General features: G+C 33.1%; 1 protein-coding gene and 1 long non-coding RNA gene across 4 annotated transcripts in view; one reads left to right on the top strand and one right to left on the bottom strand.

The window, feature by feature from the left end:
* Nucleotides 1–15,707, bottom strand: part of LOC141378498 (uncharacterized) — a 282,672-nt gene that overhangs the window by 13,404 nt on the left and 253,561 nt on the right. The window contains exons 3-4 of one of the 2 annotated variants that reach the window (XR_012393179.1): nucleotides 10,718–10,766; nucleotides 4,362–5,521 (exon numbers count right to left, since the gene is read on the bottom strand). The exons of the other annotated variant lie outside the window; for it this stretch is intronic. This is a non-coding gene — a long non-coding RNA (uncharacterized lncRNA). Of the gene's footprint in view, nucleotides 1–4,361; nucleotides 5,522–10,717; nucleotides 10,767–15,707 lie in introns of those variants that run through there. 2 annotated transcript variants of the gene reach the window in all.
* tunar (TCL1 upstream neural differentiation-associated RNA) overlaps nucleotides 496–15,707 on the top strand; it is a 30,465-nt gene continuing 15,253 nt past the window's right edge. Inside the window, exons 1-2 of one of the 2 annotated variants that reach the window (NM_001416148.1) lie at nucleotides 496–543; nucleotides 5,280–5,502. In NM_001416148.1, coding sequence (NP_001403077.1) covers nucleotides 5,491–5,502 — 12 coding nt within the window. In that variant the 5' untranslated portion in view covers nucleotides 496–543; nucleotides 5,280–5,490. Of the gene's footprint in view, nucleotides 544–5,278; nucleotides 5,503–15,707 lie in introns of those variants that run through there. The other variant, XM_073926908.1, reaches the window with a different exon arrangement.

Raw genomic sequence — 15,707 nt, 5'->3', positions numbered from 1 at the left:
ATGCTGGGTAGGAGACTGTGGCGGGTGTCTGAGGGCGGGTTTGTGTCAGTTTTCAGGTCTCTCTCTCCCACACACACACACACACGCAGCTTGACAGACTGGAGGAGTATTAAAAGCACAGAAACGCAGGAGCGACGGAGAGCCTCCCCCTCATAAAGTCGCTGTCATAAACGCTTCTCGTCGCCAGGCGTTGTGTGGCGGTCCGGAGACGGTTGCCAGGCAACCCCGCGCTGCATTGATATGCGAGTTGGAGGGAATCAGGGGAAGCCTTCGCCTCTTCGGGATACAATCCTCTCTCTGATAACACTCGCTCAGGGCTTCACATCGCATTCAGCACTGCGAGGCAGAACATGTCCTAGTTTTCATCTCACAGATGTGCAGATTGAGGACTCTTTCAACACCTGAAGTTTTACACGAGCGCTTCTTTTTGTTGTTCGGTAAATCTTCGAAAGTGCTTTCAGGAATTTTGAGGAAGATTTCTTAATATGAATTTCTCAAGGAGTCGCGTGGATTGCGCAGAAGCAAAAACAGGAGAGAAAGCTGGTAGGTTTTGCTGAGAGTCACTTAATATTTCAACAGAATGTTGGATCTTCAAAATCTTTAGACTGAGAATCCTCAAAGACTGTGATGGAAAGAAAAGTGTTTTCCGTAAGGAGGCACATGGATTCAGCAGAAACTAAATAAACAAACAGAAACAGAAGAGAAACCTGTTCATTTTGTTTGTTTGTTTGTTTTAAGAGTGAATTTATATTTTGAAGTTTTAAATGAGCTCCTTTTTTGTTCTTCTGTAAATCTTCAACAAAAAAAGTGCTTTCAGGAATTTTGAGGAAGATTTCTTAACATGGATTTCTCAATGAGTCTCGTGGATTGAGCAGAGGCAAAAACAGAAGAGAAAGCTGGGAGGTTTTGCTGAGAGTGGCTTTATATTTCAAAAGAATTTTGGATCTTCAGAATCTTTAAACTGAGAATCTTCCAAGACTGTGATGGAAAGAAAAGCGTTGTCCTCAAAGAGTCGCAAGCATTGATTAGAAACAAAATAAACTGAATCAGAAACAGAGGAGGAAGCTGTTCATTTTTTTTTGTTTGTTTTTTGTTTTGAGAGTGACTTTATATTCTGAAGTTTTAAATCAGCTCCTTTTTTGTTCAGTAAATCTTCAAAAGTGCTTTCAGGATTTTTAAGAACAATTTCTTAATATGGATTTCTCAAGGAGCCGCTTGGACTGAGCAGAAAAATAAACAGGTACAGAAAAGATAACTGTCCATTTTATTTTTATTATTTGAATTTATTTATTTATTTATTTATTGAGAGTGATTTTACGTTCTGAATTTTTAAATGAGCTCCTTTTTTGTTCTTCTGTAAATCTTCAAAAGTGCTTTCAGGATATTTGAGAAAGATTTCTTAGTATGGATTTCTGAACGAGTCTTGTGGATTGAACAGAAGCAAAAACAGAAGAGAAAGCTGGGAGGTTTTGCTGAAAGTGGTTTTATGTTCCAAAAAATTTGGGGATCTTCAGAATCTTTAAACTGAGAATCTTCCAAGACTGTGATGGAAAGAAAAGCGTTGTCCTCAAAGAGTCGCAAGCATTGAGCAGAAACAAAATAAACTGAATCAGAAACAGAGGAGGAAGCTGTTCATTTTTTTTTTGTTTTTTTGTTTTGAGATTTACTTTATATTCTGAAGTTTTAAATGAGCTCCTTGTTTGTTGTTCAATAAATCTTCAAAAGTGCTTTCAGGAATTTTAAGAACGATTTCTTAATTTGAATTCCTCAAGGAGCCGCTTGGACTGAGCAGGAGCAAAAAAATAAAAAAAAACAGGTACAAAAAAGATAACTGTCCGTTTTATTTTTATTATTATAATTTATTTATTTATTTATTCATTTATTGAGAGTGACTATATTCTGAAGTTTTAAATGAGTTCCTTTTTTGTTGCTCAATAAATCTCTAAAAGTCCTTTTAGGAATTTTGAGGAAGATTTCTTAGTATTTATTTCTCAACGAGTCTTGTGGATTGAGCAGAAGCAAAAACAGAAGAGAAAGCTGGGACGTTTTGCTGAGAGTGGCTTTATATTTCAAAAGAATTTTGGATCTTCAGAATCTTTAAACTGAGAATCCTCGAAGACTGTGATGGAAAGAAAAGCGTTGTCCTCAAAGAGTCGCAAGCATTGAGCTGAAACAAAATAAACTGAATCAGAAAAAGAAGAAAGCTGCTCATTTTGTTTTTTGAGAGTGACTTTTTATTCTGAAGTTTTAAATGAGCTCCGTTTTTGTTGTTCAATAAATCTTCAAAAGTGCTTTTAGAATATTTGAGGACGATTTCTTAATACAGATTTCTCAAGGAGTCTCGTGGATTGAGCAGAAACAAAAACAGAAGAGAAAGCTCTCAGTTTTTTTGAGAGTGACTTAATATTTCAACAGAATGTTGGATCTTTAGAATCCTCAAAGACTATGATGAAAAGCATTGTTCTCAAAGAATCACATGCATTAAGAAACAAAATAAACAGAAACAGAGGAGAACGCTGTTCATTTGTTTGTTTGTTTTGAAAGTGACTTCATAATCTGAAGTGTTTCGAGAATTTTGAGGAAGATTTCCTAATAGCAATTTCTCTGAAAGCTCGCGTGGATTGAGCAGAAGCAAAAACAGAAGAGAAAGCTGTTCATTTTGGGGGCTTTATTTTGAGAGTGACTTTATATCTGAACATAATTTTGGATCTTCAGAATCTTTGGACTGAGAATCCTGAAAGACAAATGGAAAGAGCAGTGTTTTCCTCGAGGAGTCGCATGCATTGAGCAGAAACAGAAACAGAAGAGAAAGCTGATTTTTTTTTTTGTTTGTTTGTTTTGAAAGTGACTTTATATTCTGAAGTTTTAAATGAGCTCCATGTTTGTTTAGTAAATATTCAAAGGTATTTCAGGAATTTTGATGAAGATTTCTCAAGGCATGGATTGAGCAGAAGAAAAAACAGAAGAGAAAGCTGGTCATTTTTTTGAGAGTGGCTTTATATCTCATAACATAATTTGGGATTCTCAGACTCTAGGAACTGTCGAAACCTCACAGACTGTGATGGAAGAAAAGTGTTTTTTTTTCTTAAGGAGTCACATGCATTGAGCAGAAACAAAAAATAAACAGAAACAGAGGAGAACGCTGTTCATTTGTTTGTTTGTTTTGAAAGTGACTTCATAATCTTTAAAAGATTTCCTAATACGCATTTCTCCAGAAGCTCACGTGGATTGAGCCAAAGCAAAAACAGAAGAGAAAGCTGTTCATTTTGGGGTTGTTGGTTTATTAAGAGTGACTTCATATATCAACAGAATTTTGGATCTTTAGAATCGTTAGACTGAAAATCCTGAAAGACAGATGGAAAGAGAAGGGTTTTCTTCAAGGAGTTGCATTCATTGAGCAGTAACCGAAACAGAAGAGAAAGCTCTTAATTTTTTTGTTTGTTTGTTTTGAGGGTGGCTTTATATTCTGAAGTTTTAAATGAGCTCCTTTTTTGTTGATCAATAAATCTTCAAAAGTGCTTTCAGAAATTTTGATGAAGATTTCTTAATATGGATTTTCCAAGGAGTCGTGTTGACTGAGCCGAAAGAAAAAAAACAGGTACAGAAGAGATAACTGTTTTATTTATTTATTTATTTATTTATTTATTTATTTACTTACTTATTTATTTATTGAGAGTAACTTTATATTCTTGATATTCTTTAAATGAGCTCCTTTTTTGTTGTTCAGTAAATCTTCAATGTGCTTTTAAGAACTGATGAAGATTTCCTATTACAGATTTCTCAAGTGGCTCACGTGGATTGAGCAGAAACAAAAGAGAAAGCTGTTCATTTTTATTATCTGAGAGTGAATTTATATCTCAAAACCGAATTTTAGCTTTTCTATAGACTGAGAATATTTATACCGACTCCTTTAACGACTGATGGAAAATGTTCAAAAGTTAATTTTGAGGACGATTTCCTAATTCGCATTTCTCCAGACCCTCAAATGGATTGAGCAGAGACAAAAACAGAAGAAAAGCTTGTTCGTTTTGTTGAGAGTGACTTTATATCTAAACAGATTGTTGGATCTTCAGAATCTTTAGACTGAGAATCCTTGAAGACTGTGATGGAAAGAAAAGCATTTTGCTGGAGGAGGCACATGGATTGAAGAGAAACAAAAGAAACAAGCTGTTCATTTATTTTTTTTTACTTTATATTCTGAAGTTTTAAATGAGCTCCCTAATTGTTGTTTAATAAATCTTCAAAAGTGCTTTCAGGGATTGATCAAGATTTCTTAATACAAACTTCTCAAGAAGCTCACAAGGATTGAGCAGAAACAAAAACAGAAGAGGAATCTGTTTGCTTTGGGGAATTTTATTTTTGAGAGTGACTTTATGTCTCATAACAGAATTCTTAATATGAATTTCTCAAGGAGTCGCATGGATTGAGCAGAAGTAAAAACGGAAGGGAAAGCTGGTAGTTTTTTAAGAGTGGCTTGATATCTCAACACAATTGTTAATCTTCAGAATCTTTAAACTGAGAATCCTCGAAGACTGTGATGGAAAGAAAAGCGTTTTCCTCAAGGAGTCGCACGCATTGAGCAGAAACAAAAGAGAGAGCTGTTCATTTTAAAATAAGTTCCCTTCTTGTTGTTCTGTAAATCTTCAAATGTGCTTTTAAGAATTTTGATGAAGATGAATAAATGTGGATTTCTCAATGAGTCGCGTGGATTGAGCAGAAGCAAAAACAGAAGAGAAAGCTGTTGGGTTTTATAAGAGTGACTTTATATCTCATGACTGAAGTTTGCCTTTTTTTTTGTAGACTGAAAGTCTTCAGACTGAATCCTCATTGACTGATTGACAATTTTCAAAAGTGCTTCTGGAATTTTGAGGAATATTTCCAAATGTGCATTTCTCAATAAGCTCACATGGATTGAGCAGAAACAAAAGCAGAATATAAAGCTGTTATTTTTGTGTGAGTTTGATTATTTGAGAGTGGCTTTATATCTCATATACAGAATGTTGGACCTTAGAATCTTTAGACTGAGAATTCTCAAAAACTGTGATGGAAAGAAACGTGTTGTCCTCAAGAAATTGTATAGATTGAGCAGAAACAAAACAGAAACAAGAGAAAGCTACTCATTTTTTAAATGATTTCAGAGTGACTATTTCATAACATAATGTTGTCTTTTTTTCAGACTGAGATGGAAAAAAAGATTGTTTTAATTTTTACGAATGAAGCTCTGGCTAATTAAATTAACCCGCCGTTTCCTCATCTGTTTATATCTGGCTCGTGAAAAGCGGAGGAGAGAGGAGCTCATGACGGCTCGTGAACACGTGAGATGAAACTGGGCAGGAAAACACTGGAGACTCAACGTAGGAACGCGCAGCCTGTCTCCGTGATTCGGGATCTCCCTGAAAGCTGAAGGATGATGGGAACGGACTGTCTGAGTGTTCAGGGATGTCTGCGCGTCTCAGAAAGACCAGCATGTCTGATGCGAAGTTTCTCCTGATGCTGTGCAAGGTAAGATCCTTCCCGTCTGCTAGGATCCAGAGGTGTTTGACCGAGTGCAAAAGAAGGAATGAGTTTAACGTTCATCCAGAGAACTTTTGAGAAGTCTATGTATTTCAGGCATGCATTCAAATACTGTTAAAAAGGAGTGAATTTAATAAGCAAAAGTGATATTACAGAAAGAGGTTATTTAAATGTATTTACTCAAGTCTGTACATTGAAAAAAATACTTTTCTAGCTTAGATTTTTTTGCCTTGTTTCTATTTCAAATATCTATATAATAATAATAATTAATATTATTATTATTATTAATTATCTTTTGTTTCCATTGAAGAAAGAAGGTTATACACTGCAAAAAAACAACAACAACAACTTGTCTTTACTTCTAGTTTTTTGTCCACATACATAAAAATTCTTAAATTAAGAAGCATTTTCTAGACAAGAAAAAATCCTGTCTTGTTTTCATAAATAATATGTTTTGCTTTAAAACAAGCACAATAATCTGCCAATGAAGTAAAATTAATGTATGTCTAAATAAAAACAAGATTCATGGGGAAAACTCACTTAATTTTGTCTGATAATTTTTGAAAACAAGACTATCTTAGTTGCTTGTCTAGAAAATGCTTCTTAATGTAAGAATTTTTTATATATGTGGACAAAAAACTAGAAGTAAAGACAAGGTTTTTTTTTTTTTTTTTGCAGTGTATAACCTTCTTTCTTCAATGAAACAAAAGATAATTAATAATAATAATAATAATAGTATTAATAGTATCAGCAATGCATGTTATTTATAATGAGATTTTCCTAAACCTAAAGTGCAAAAGTAAGTTTCGTGCTCATTGAGAGAAATTGAAATGTATTTCATGCATGTGTTCCAATACTGTAAAATAAGAGTGAATAAAATATGCATGAGTGATAATACGGAAAAAGCTTATTCAATTTTATTTACCCAAGTCTGTACACTGCCAAAAAGTTTTCCTTGCTTTAAGATCATTTCTAGTCCAAATATTTAAAAACCTTAAATTAAGAAGCATTTTCTAGACAAGCAAAAAATGTTTTCTTGATTTCAAAAATATGAGTCTTTTCTTAAAACAAGCTAAATAATCTGTCAGTGGGGTAGGCAAAATAATCTTATGTCAAAAAGTTTTGTGGGAAAAACTCACTTTATTTTGGCTGATTATTTCTGAAAACATGACCATATTTATTACTTGTCTAGAAAATACTTCTTGATTTAAGAATTTTTATGTATGTGGACAAAAACATAGAAGTTAAGACACGTTTTTTTTTTTTTTTTTTTTTTTTTTGCAGTGTATAACCTTCTTTCCTCAATGAAACAAAATACAATTAATAATAATAATAGTAATAATAGTATCAGTAATGCATTTTATTTATAATGAGCTTTTCCTAAACCTAAAGTGCAAAAGTAGGAACAAGTTTCGTGCTCATTGAGAGAACTTGAAATGTATTTCATGCATGCATTCAAATACTGTAAAATAAGAGTGAATAAAATATGCATGAGTGATAATACAGAAAAAGCTTATTCAAATTTATTTACCCAAGTCTTTACACTGCCAAAAAGTTTTTCTTGCTTTAAGATCATTTCTAGTCCAAATATTTAAAAACCTTAAATTAAGAAGCATTTTCTAGACAAGCAAAAAATATTTTCTTGATTTCAAAAATATGTGAGTGTTTTCTTAAAACAAGCTAAATAATCTGCCAGTGGAGTAGGCAAAATAATCTTATGTCAAAAAGTTTTGAGGGAAAAACTCACTTTATTTTGGCTGATTATTTCTGAAAACATGACCATATTTATTACTTGTCTAGAAAATACTTCCTAATTTAAGAATTTGGTAACACTTTACAATAGCTACACACTGTGAATTCTTTACTAAGCATTGGCATCTTGTCAATTCATTATTTGTTAAGCATTAACTCTACGTTAATAAGCGTTAGTAAGCAGTTTATGACTGCAGCTACAAATGCTGTATTCTTGACTTATAAGCACCTGTATAAAGTGCTTAATAATTGTATTTTCATGTTTAGTTAATGATTTATTTGTCATTACTAAATTAAGTATTGCATTATTTACACAAATCATTTCTATTTAAAAGTAGTTGAAGGTTTTTAGGATAATTCAGAATGAGTTACTAAACGATTAATAAACTATTGAAATCAACGTTTATATGTCTTATTATTCAGGCATATATTAATAGTAAACTAATATCTTAATAAATGCTTTATTAACTCAACTTCATGCAGTTTTTGGACTTAATCTAAAGTGAGGACTAAGGATGCTTTATAAATCCCTTACGAATGACAATTAAAGGCTCAGAATAAAATGAACTATAATCTTTACAATCTTTTCTAAAAAGTAAATTTACTGTAAAGTTTAATCATTGCTGAATAACAGGAGTGCCAAAATATGACATAAAACTGGATAAAACAACAACAACAATATAATAATGTAACAATAAAATAAGATGCAGTGTTTAAACTCTACAGTGATTTTATTTTAGATCAGGTTGCAAAGTTTTATTTGTCATTTGAAGTATAGTTTCATTTGGGTATCTTTAAATGAATAGGAATGAATAATGTCATTCTTCCTGTTTAGAATTGAACTGAGCCTTTATTTGTCATTTATAAGGGATTTATAAAGCATTAATAGTCCTCACTTTAGATTAGGTCACAAAACTAGATGAAGTTGAGTTAATAAAGCATTTATTAACACATATAGTAACCATTAATATATGCCTGAACAATAAGACATATAAACGTTGATTTCAATAGTTCAATAATCATTTATTAACTAATTCTGAATGATCCTACAAACCCTCAACTACTCTGAAATACAAAGGGTTTGTAAATAATGGAATACTTAAATTAGTAATGAAAAATAAATCATTAACTAAATATGAAAATATAATTATTAAACACATTATAAATATGTTTGTAAGTCAAGAATACAGCATTTATAGCTGCAGTTATAAACTGTTTACTAACACTTATTAATGTAGAGTTAATGCTTAACAGATAATGAATTTACTATTTGCTAATGCTTAATGAATGATTTATAGTGTGTAGTTATTATAAAGTGTTCCAAAGAATTTTTGGTAACACTTTATTGGTCCATTTGAGTATTAGTCGACTGTCTGCTTAAATCTGCTGATTCTGCTTCTTTAACAGACATTTAACTGACTATAAGAAACTATGCAAGTACATTACACTAACCCTAACTTAACAGTCTACTTATAATCTAATGAGAATTAGTTGTAACGAACTTAAATTCAACAAACGGACCATCAAAATAAAGTGTGACCGATTTTAGATATTTGGACTAGAAATAAGACAAAAATGTAAGATTTCTATTTTTTTTTTTTACAGTATACAACCTTGTTTCTTCAATAAAACAAACAAACAAAAAATTAATAATAATAATAGTATCAGTAATGCATTTTATTTATAATGTGCTTTTCTTAAACTCAAAAGTAGTGAGAATTGTCACTTAAATTAAAGTGTTACTCATGCAAATTTAGGACCCTATCATATATCCGGCGCAATGTGGCGCAAGGCGCGACACAATTGTCGTTTGCTAGTTTCAGCTTGGCGCGAGAGTCGTTTTGACGTTTTCCGCCACGCTGTTTAAATAGCAAATGCATTTGCGCTCATATGTGGTCTATAAAGGAAAGTGTTCTGAGGCGCACTGCTGGCGCGTTGCTATTTTGAGAAACTACAATAGATTTTTCAATAGACCAGAACAAAGCCGGTCTATTGTCCAGCGCAGAGCAAGTTAGTTGTGCGCCTCGCTTACACACTGCTTAATACATACAAGATGTAGAGCAATACGAAAATATCTTTACATATGAAAAAGAATTAAAATATTAAGGATATATATATAGGATATAATAAGGATATATATAGGATATGAATATAAAGGATTAAAATATTACAAAACATATTAGTTTCTAGCCTACATAAATTTAAAAAACACTGCCTTCATGTCTTCTTCATCTCGGGAGGCTTTTTCAGTTCATTCATAACAATTTGCTTTTGTATAATGTTATTATTATTAGCAGTATTATTTATTATATCCATATTTATATTTGTTTTATTAAAAACAAGCTTAGATTTGCCCACCTGTCAGGTTTTAGACCATATGGGGCACAGCATGTGTTTTAGGATATAACTCAGGTTTTTGAACACACTTGGTTATTGTTGTTCATTTATTGGTTTGCTGGAAATTAGAACTGAATTTAGAAATAGTTTTGAAACGAATATTTGCGCTTAACAAACGCAAAAAAAAAAAAATATTTATAGGCTAATTGATATCTGTGCGTACAAGGTTCCCCTATCCATGAGAGCGAAAGTGATAGTAGATCATGAGATGCCTTATCTCTCATTTACGCACTGCAGATGCTCTGTTTAACTGTTTTCTTCAACCCAGGCTCATTGTGTAAATGTAGTCCTGCGGACATTTCTGGAGGCCGCGGAATACGTCCCAGCAGGTACATATGGCTGCAGTTTTTGTTTTTGCGAATCCGCGAGAGGCCGATGTTGTGCGCTTTTTTGCATCTCATACGCCTCTCGCGAGTGCAGTTCGCGGCCGCGCTGTTCTCACCAGATGCCGCTGTCCGACTGACCGGATGATTGACTGCGCGACCGGCCAATCGGCTGACCCGCCCTCCTCCTTCCCTGAACCCAACCAATTTTACCGATCGACCCGCCCGCCCGCTCACTTCCCTAAACCCGAGCAACAGTTTCCAAAAACCGTCCAAAAAAAGAAAAGCCCTGTTTTTTTTTTCCTACCGCGTTTTCGGATTTCACCGCGTTCTCACCCTGTCACGAAACTCGTTCACTTAATTTTTGGGATTCTGTTTTTGTCTTACCTGATTGCTGGAACCGCTCTTCTCGGACTCGAAACCGATCGCCGTGGTCAACTCCTCTCCGCATCTCGAGCCTGCCGACGTACACGGTGAGCTGAGTGGACAAACGAGTTGCAGCGGGAAAGCCCTCCACAAGGAGGTATTGGTCGACCGGCCGGCCAGCAAGCGCAAAAGGGAACAGCGTCACACCACCCCGTAGCGTTCGCTTGAAAAAATAAATGCAGCCGTACGTACCTCCTGGGACGTATTCCACTGTCTCCAGAAACGTCTGCGGGACTACGTTTTCAGAATGAACTTGGGTTGGTTTTCTTGCTTGTGAAATGCTCAGTTTTTCCACTCACACTTACTTTACGTCATGGAAATAGCAAATGCACTCTTGGCACGATGCAGCTGGCTCTGAAAGGGAATGGGAGATGAGACTCTGATTGGTTTATTCTCAAAACACACCTATAACTCATTAAGAAAATAAACTCAACCCTTTTAGACCATGCGCCACGGTGCAAAGCGGATTTTTCCATCCTTAAATTAGCAAAAGTGGATTCTGACACGTCCTGAAAGCGTTTGCGCCCTGCGCTTTGCACTTTGCGCATGGACCGTCAAAATAGAGCCCTTAATGTGATTTAAGTCAGCTGAAAACAATTGAGTTTGATTACACTCGTCATGCATGTAAGTCAAAAGTACAGTAGTCAGATATTTCCCAATGACTCTTCATATAATTTGTGAGTTGCAAACAACCTTTTCTGATTGTTACAAGTCTTGTTATTTCTGCAACATTAGACTGAAATCCATTAAACACCTCACAGAAAGACGTGAACGCTGCTGGCGGACAGTTTCATCTGACATGCGTTTGCTCAGGAGTGTGAGTGTGTTTGTGCCGGGGCTGTTTATTTCAGATCAATGCCTACAGCAACACTGTCAGAGCAGGTTAATGTCTTCAGACTATTCATGTGCCTCAAATAATTCAAGTGGGAAAAGGTTAAATCGTTCACTTGTCCAGAGATGGCTTAGGATCAAATATTGGACATAGAGTTAAAGTCAGAATGATTAGCCCTGCCCAATTTCTGTTAAACAGAGAGAGTGTTTTCAGCACATTTCTAATCATAATAGTTTTAATAACTCATCTCTAATAACTGATTTATTTTATCTTTATCATGATGACAGTAAGTAATATTTGACTAGATATTTCAAGACACTTCTATACAGCTTAAAGTGACAATTAAAGGCTTAACTAGGTTAATTAGGGTAAAGTTAGAGTAATTAGGCAAGTTATTGTATAACAGTGGTTTGTTCTGTAGACTATCCAAAACAAATAATGCTTAAGGGGCTAATAATATTGACATTAAAGTGTTTTCAATAACAGTGTTGTAGTTAGCTAGTTAGGTAACCCCACCGATCCCAGAATGCTTTAAAACCCAAAATAAATCTCCATACTCTGACAATGAATTTATTTTACTTCAGCAAAGTGTACAAGTGTGTTACCAAACTGCACCACCTGCATTTAACAATAAAAAAAACACCATTCATCCCTTTAATCAAAATGAAAATAAATCAATCAAATAAAACAATATTATATAGTGTCTGGCTTTCTCTACACATTCCATCTGCTATTCAAAAATACGTAATATTTTTTTTCTAATGCATTATGCATGTAAACAAATGTGGACAAAACCTGCATTAATGCACAGATGGATGAGGCTCATTCTCAGAAAATATGTCAATGGAAAACAAAAAAGAAAACATACACCATTTCTAATCTCTAATAACTGATTTCTTTTATCTTTGTCATGATGACAGCACATAATATTAGACTAGATATTCTTCAAGACACTAGTATTCAGCTTAAAGTGACATTTAAAGGCTTTACTAGGGTAATTATGGTAAAGTTAGGGTAATTAGGCAAGTCATTGTATAACAGTGGTCTGTTCCGTAAACTATCCAAACCAAATATTTCTTCAGGGGGTTAATAATATTGACCTTAAAATGTTTTTTTTTTTTTTTTTTTTTTTTTAAACTGCTTCTCTTCTAGACGAAATAAAACAAATAAGACTTTCTCCAGAGGAAAAAAACAATATAGGAAATACTGTGAAAAATTCCTGAATCTGTTAAACATCATTTGGGAAACATTTTTAAAAAAAGAGGAAAAAAAATTCACAGGAGGGAAAAAAAAATCTGATTTCAACTGTATATGGCATTCAATTGTATAATGAGTAAAAACAGTGTTTTAGTTAGCTAGTTAGGTAACCCCACCGATTCCAGAACTCTTTAAAACCCAAAATAAATCTCCATACTCTGACAATGAATTTATTTTACTTTAGCAAAGTGTACAAGTGTGTTACCAAGCGGCACCACCTGCATTTAACAATAAAAAAACACCATTCATCCCTTTAATCAAAATTAAAATAAATCAATTAAATAAAACAATATTATATAGTGTCTGGCTTTCTCTACACATTCCATCTGCCATTCAAAAATAAGTATTGGTGTTTCTAATGCATTATGCATGTAGACAAATGTGGACAAAACCTGCATTAATGCACAGATGGATGAGGCTCATTCTCAGAAAATATGTCAATGGAAAACAAAAAAGAAAACATACACCATTTCTAATCTCTAATAACTGATTTCTTTTATCTTTGTCATGATGACAGCACATAATATTAGACTAGATATTCTTCAAGACACTAGTATTCAGCTTAAAGTGACATTTAAAGGCTTAACTAGGGTAATTATGGTAAAGTTAGGGTAATTAGGCAAGTCATTGTATAACAGTGGTCTGTTCTGTAAACTATCCAAACCAAATATTTCTTGAGGGGGTTAATAATATTGACCTTAAAATGTTTTTTTTTTTTTTTTTTTTTTTAAACTGCTTCTCTTCTAGACGAAATAAAACAAATAATACTTTCTCCAGAGGAAAAAAACAGCATAGGAAATACTGTGAAAAATTCCTGAATCTGTTAAACATCATTTGGGAAATATTTAAAAAAAGAGGAAAAAAATTCACAGGAGGGAAAAAAAAAATCTGATTTCAACTGTATATGGCATTACAATTGTATAATGAGTAAAAACAGTGTTGTAGTTAGCTAGTTAGGTAAACCCACCGATTCCAGAACTCTTTAAAACCCAAAATAAATCTCCATACTCTGACAATGAATTTATTTTACTTTAGCAAAGTGTACAAGTGTGTTACCAAGCTGCACCACCTGCATTTAACAATAAAAAAACACCATTCATCCCTTTAATCAAAATAAAAATAAATCAATCAAATAAAACAATATTATATAGTGTCTGGCTTTCTCTACACATTCCATCTGCTATTCAAAAATAAGTATTGGTGTTTCTAATGCATTATGCATGTAAACAAATGTGGACAAAACCTGCATTAATGCACAGATGGATGAGGCTCATTCTCAGAAAATATGTATCAATGGAAAACAAAAAAGAAAACATACACCATTTCTAATCTCTAATAACTGATTTCTTTTATCTTTGTCATGATGACAGCACATAATATTAGACTAGATATTCTTCAAGACACTAGTATTCAGCTTAAAGTGACATTTAAAGGCTTAACTAGGGTAATTATGGTAAAGTTAGGGTAATTAGGCAAGTCATTGTATAACAGTGGTCTGTTCTGTAAACTATCCAAACCAAATATTTCTTCAGGGGGTTAATAATATTGACCTTAAAATGTTTTTTTTTTTTGTAGTTTTTTTTTTTTTGCTTCTCTTCTAGACGAAATAAAACAAATAAGACTTTCTCCAGAGGAAAAAATAGTATAGGAAATACTGTGAAAAATTCCTGAATCTGTTAAACATCATTTGGGAAATATTTAAAAAAAAGAGGAAAAAAAATTCACAGGAGGGAAAAAAAAAAATCTGATTTCAACTGTATATGGCATTACAATTGTATAATGAGTAAAAACAGTGTTTTAGTTAGCTAGTTAGGTAAACCCACCGATTCCAGAACTCTTTAAAACCCAAAATAAATCTCCATACTCTGACAATGAAATTATTTTACTTTAGCAAAGTGTACAAGTGTGTTACCAAATTCCACCACCTGCTTTTATCAATAAAAAAACACCATTCATCCCTTTAATCAAAATAAAAATAAATCAATCAAATAAAACAATATTATATAGTGTCTGGCTTTCTCTACACATTCCATCTGCTATTCAAAAATAAGTATTGGTGTTTCTAATGCATTATGCATGTAAACAAATGTGGACAAAACCTGCATTAATGCACAGATGGATGAGGCTCATTCTCAGAAAATATGTCAATGGAAAACAAAAAAGAAAACATACACCATTTCCAATCTCTAATAACTGATTTCTTTTTATCTTTGTCATGATGACAGCACATAATATTAGACTAGATATTCTTCAAGACACTAGTGTTCAGCTTAAAGTGACATTTAAAGGCTTAACTAGGGTAATTATGGTAAAGTTAGGGTAATTAGGCAAGTCATTGTATAACAGTGGTCTGTTCTGTAAACTATCCAAACCAAATATTTCTTGAGGGGGTTAATAATATTGACCTTAAAATGTTTTTTTTTTTTGTTTTTTTTTAAACTGCTTCTCTTCTAGACGAAATAAAACAAATAAGACTTTCTCCAGAGGAAAAAACAGCATAGGAAATACTGTGAAAAATTCCTGAATCTGTTAAACATCATTTGGGAAATATTTAAAAAAAGAGGAAAAAAATTCACAGGAGGGAAAAAAAAAATCTGATTTCAACTGTATATGGCATTACAATTGTATAATGAGTAAAAACAGTGTTGTAGTTAGCTAGTTAGGTAAACCCACCGATTCCAGAACTCTTTAAAACCCAAAATAAATCTCCATACTCTGACAATGAATTTATTTTACTTTAGCAAAGTGTACAAGTGTGTTACCAAATTCCACCACCTGCTTTTATCAATAAAAAAACACCATTCATCCCTTTAATCAAAATAAAAATAAATCAATCAAATAAAACAATATTATATAGTGTCTGGCTTTCTCTACACATTCCATCTGCTATTCAAAAATAAGTATTGGTGTTTCTAATGCATTATGCATGTAAACAAATGTGGACAAAACCTGCATTAATGCACAGATGGATGAGGCTCATTCTCAGAAAATATGTCAATGGAAAACAAAAAAGAAAACATACACCATTTCTAATCTCTAACAACTGATTTCTTTTATCTTTGTCATGATGACAGCACATAATATTAGACTAGATATTCTTCAAGACACTTCTATTCAGCTTAAAGTAACATTTAAAGGCTTAACTACGTTAATTAGGGTAAAGTTAGGGTAGTTAGGCAAGTCATTGTATAACAGTGATTTTTCCA

This window comes from Danio rerio, chromosome 17 (assembly GCF_049306965.1).
Source record: "Danio rerio strain Tuebingen ecotype United States chromosome 17, GRCz12tu, whole genome shotgun sequence".
In the NCBI taxonomy this organism is placed as follows: domain Eukaryota; kingdom Metazoa; phylum Chordata; class Actinopteri; order Cypriniformes; family Danionidae; genus Danio; species Danio rerio.
The sequence above is the reverse complement of the archived record's forward strand: the minus strand, read 5'-3'. Positions and strand labels throughout refer to the sequence as shown.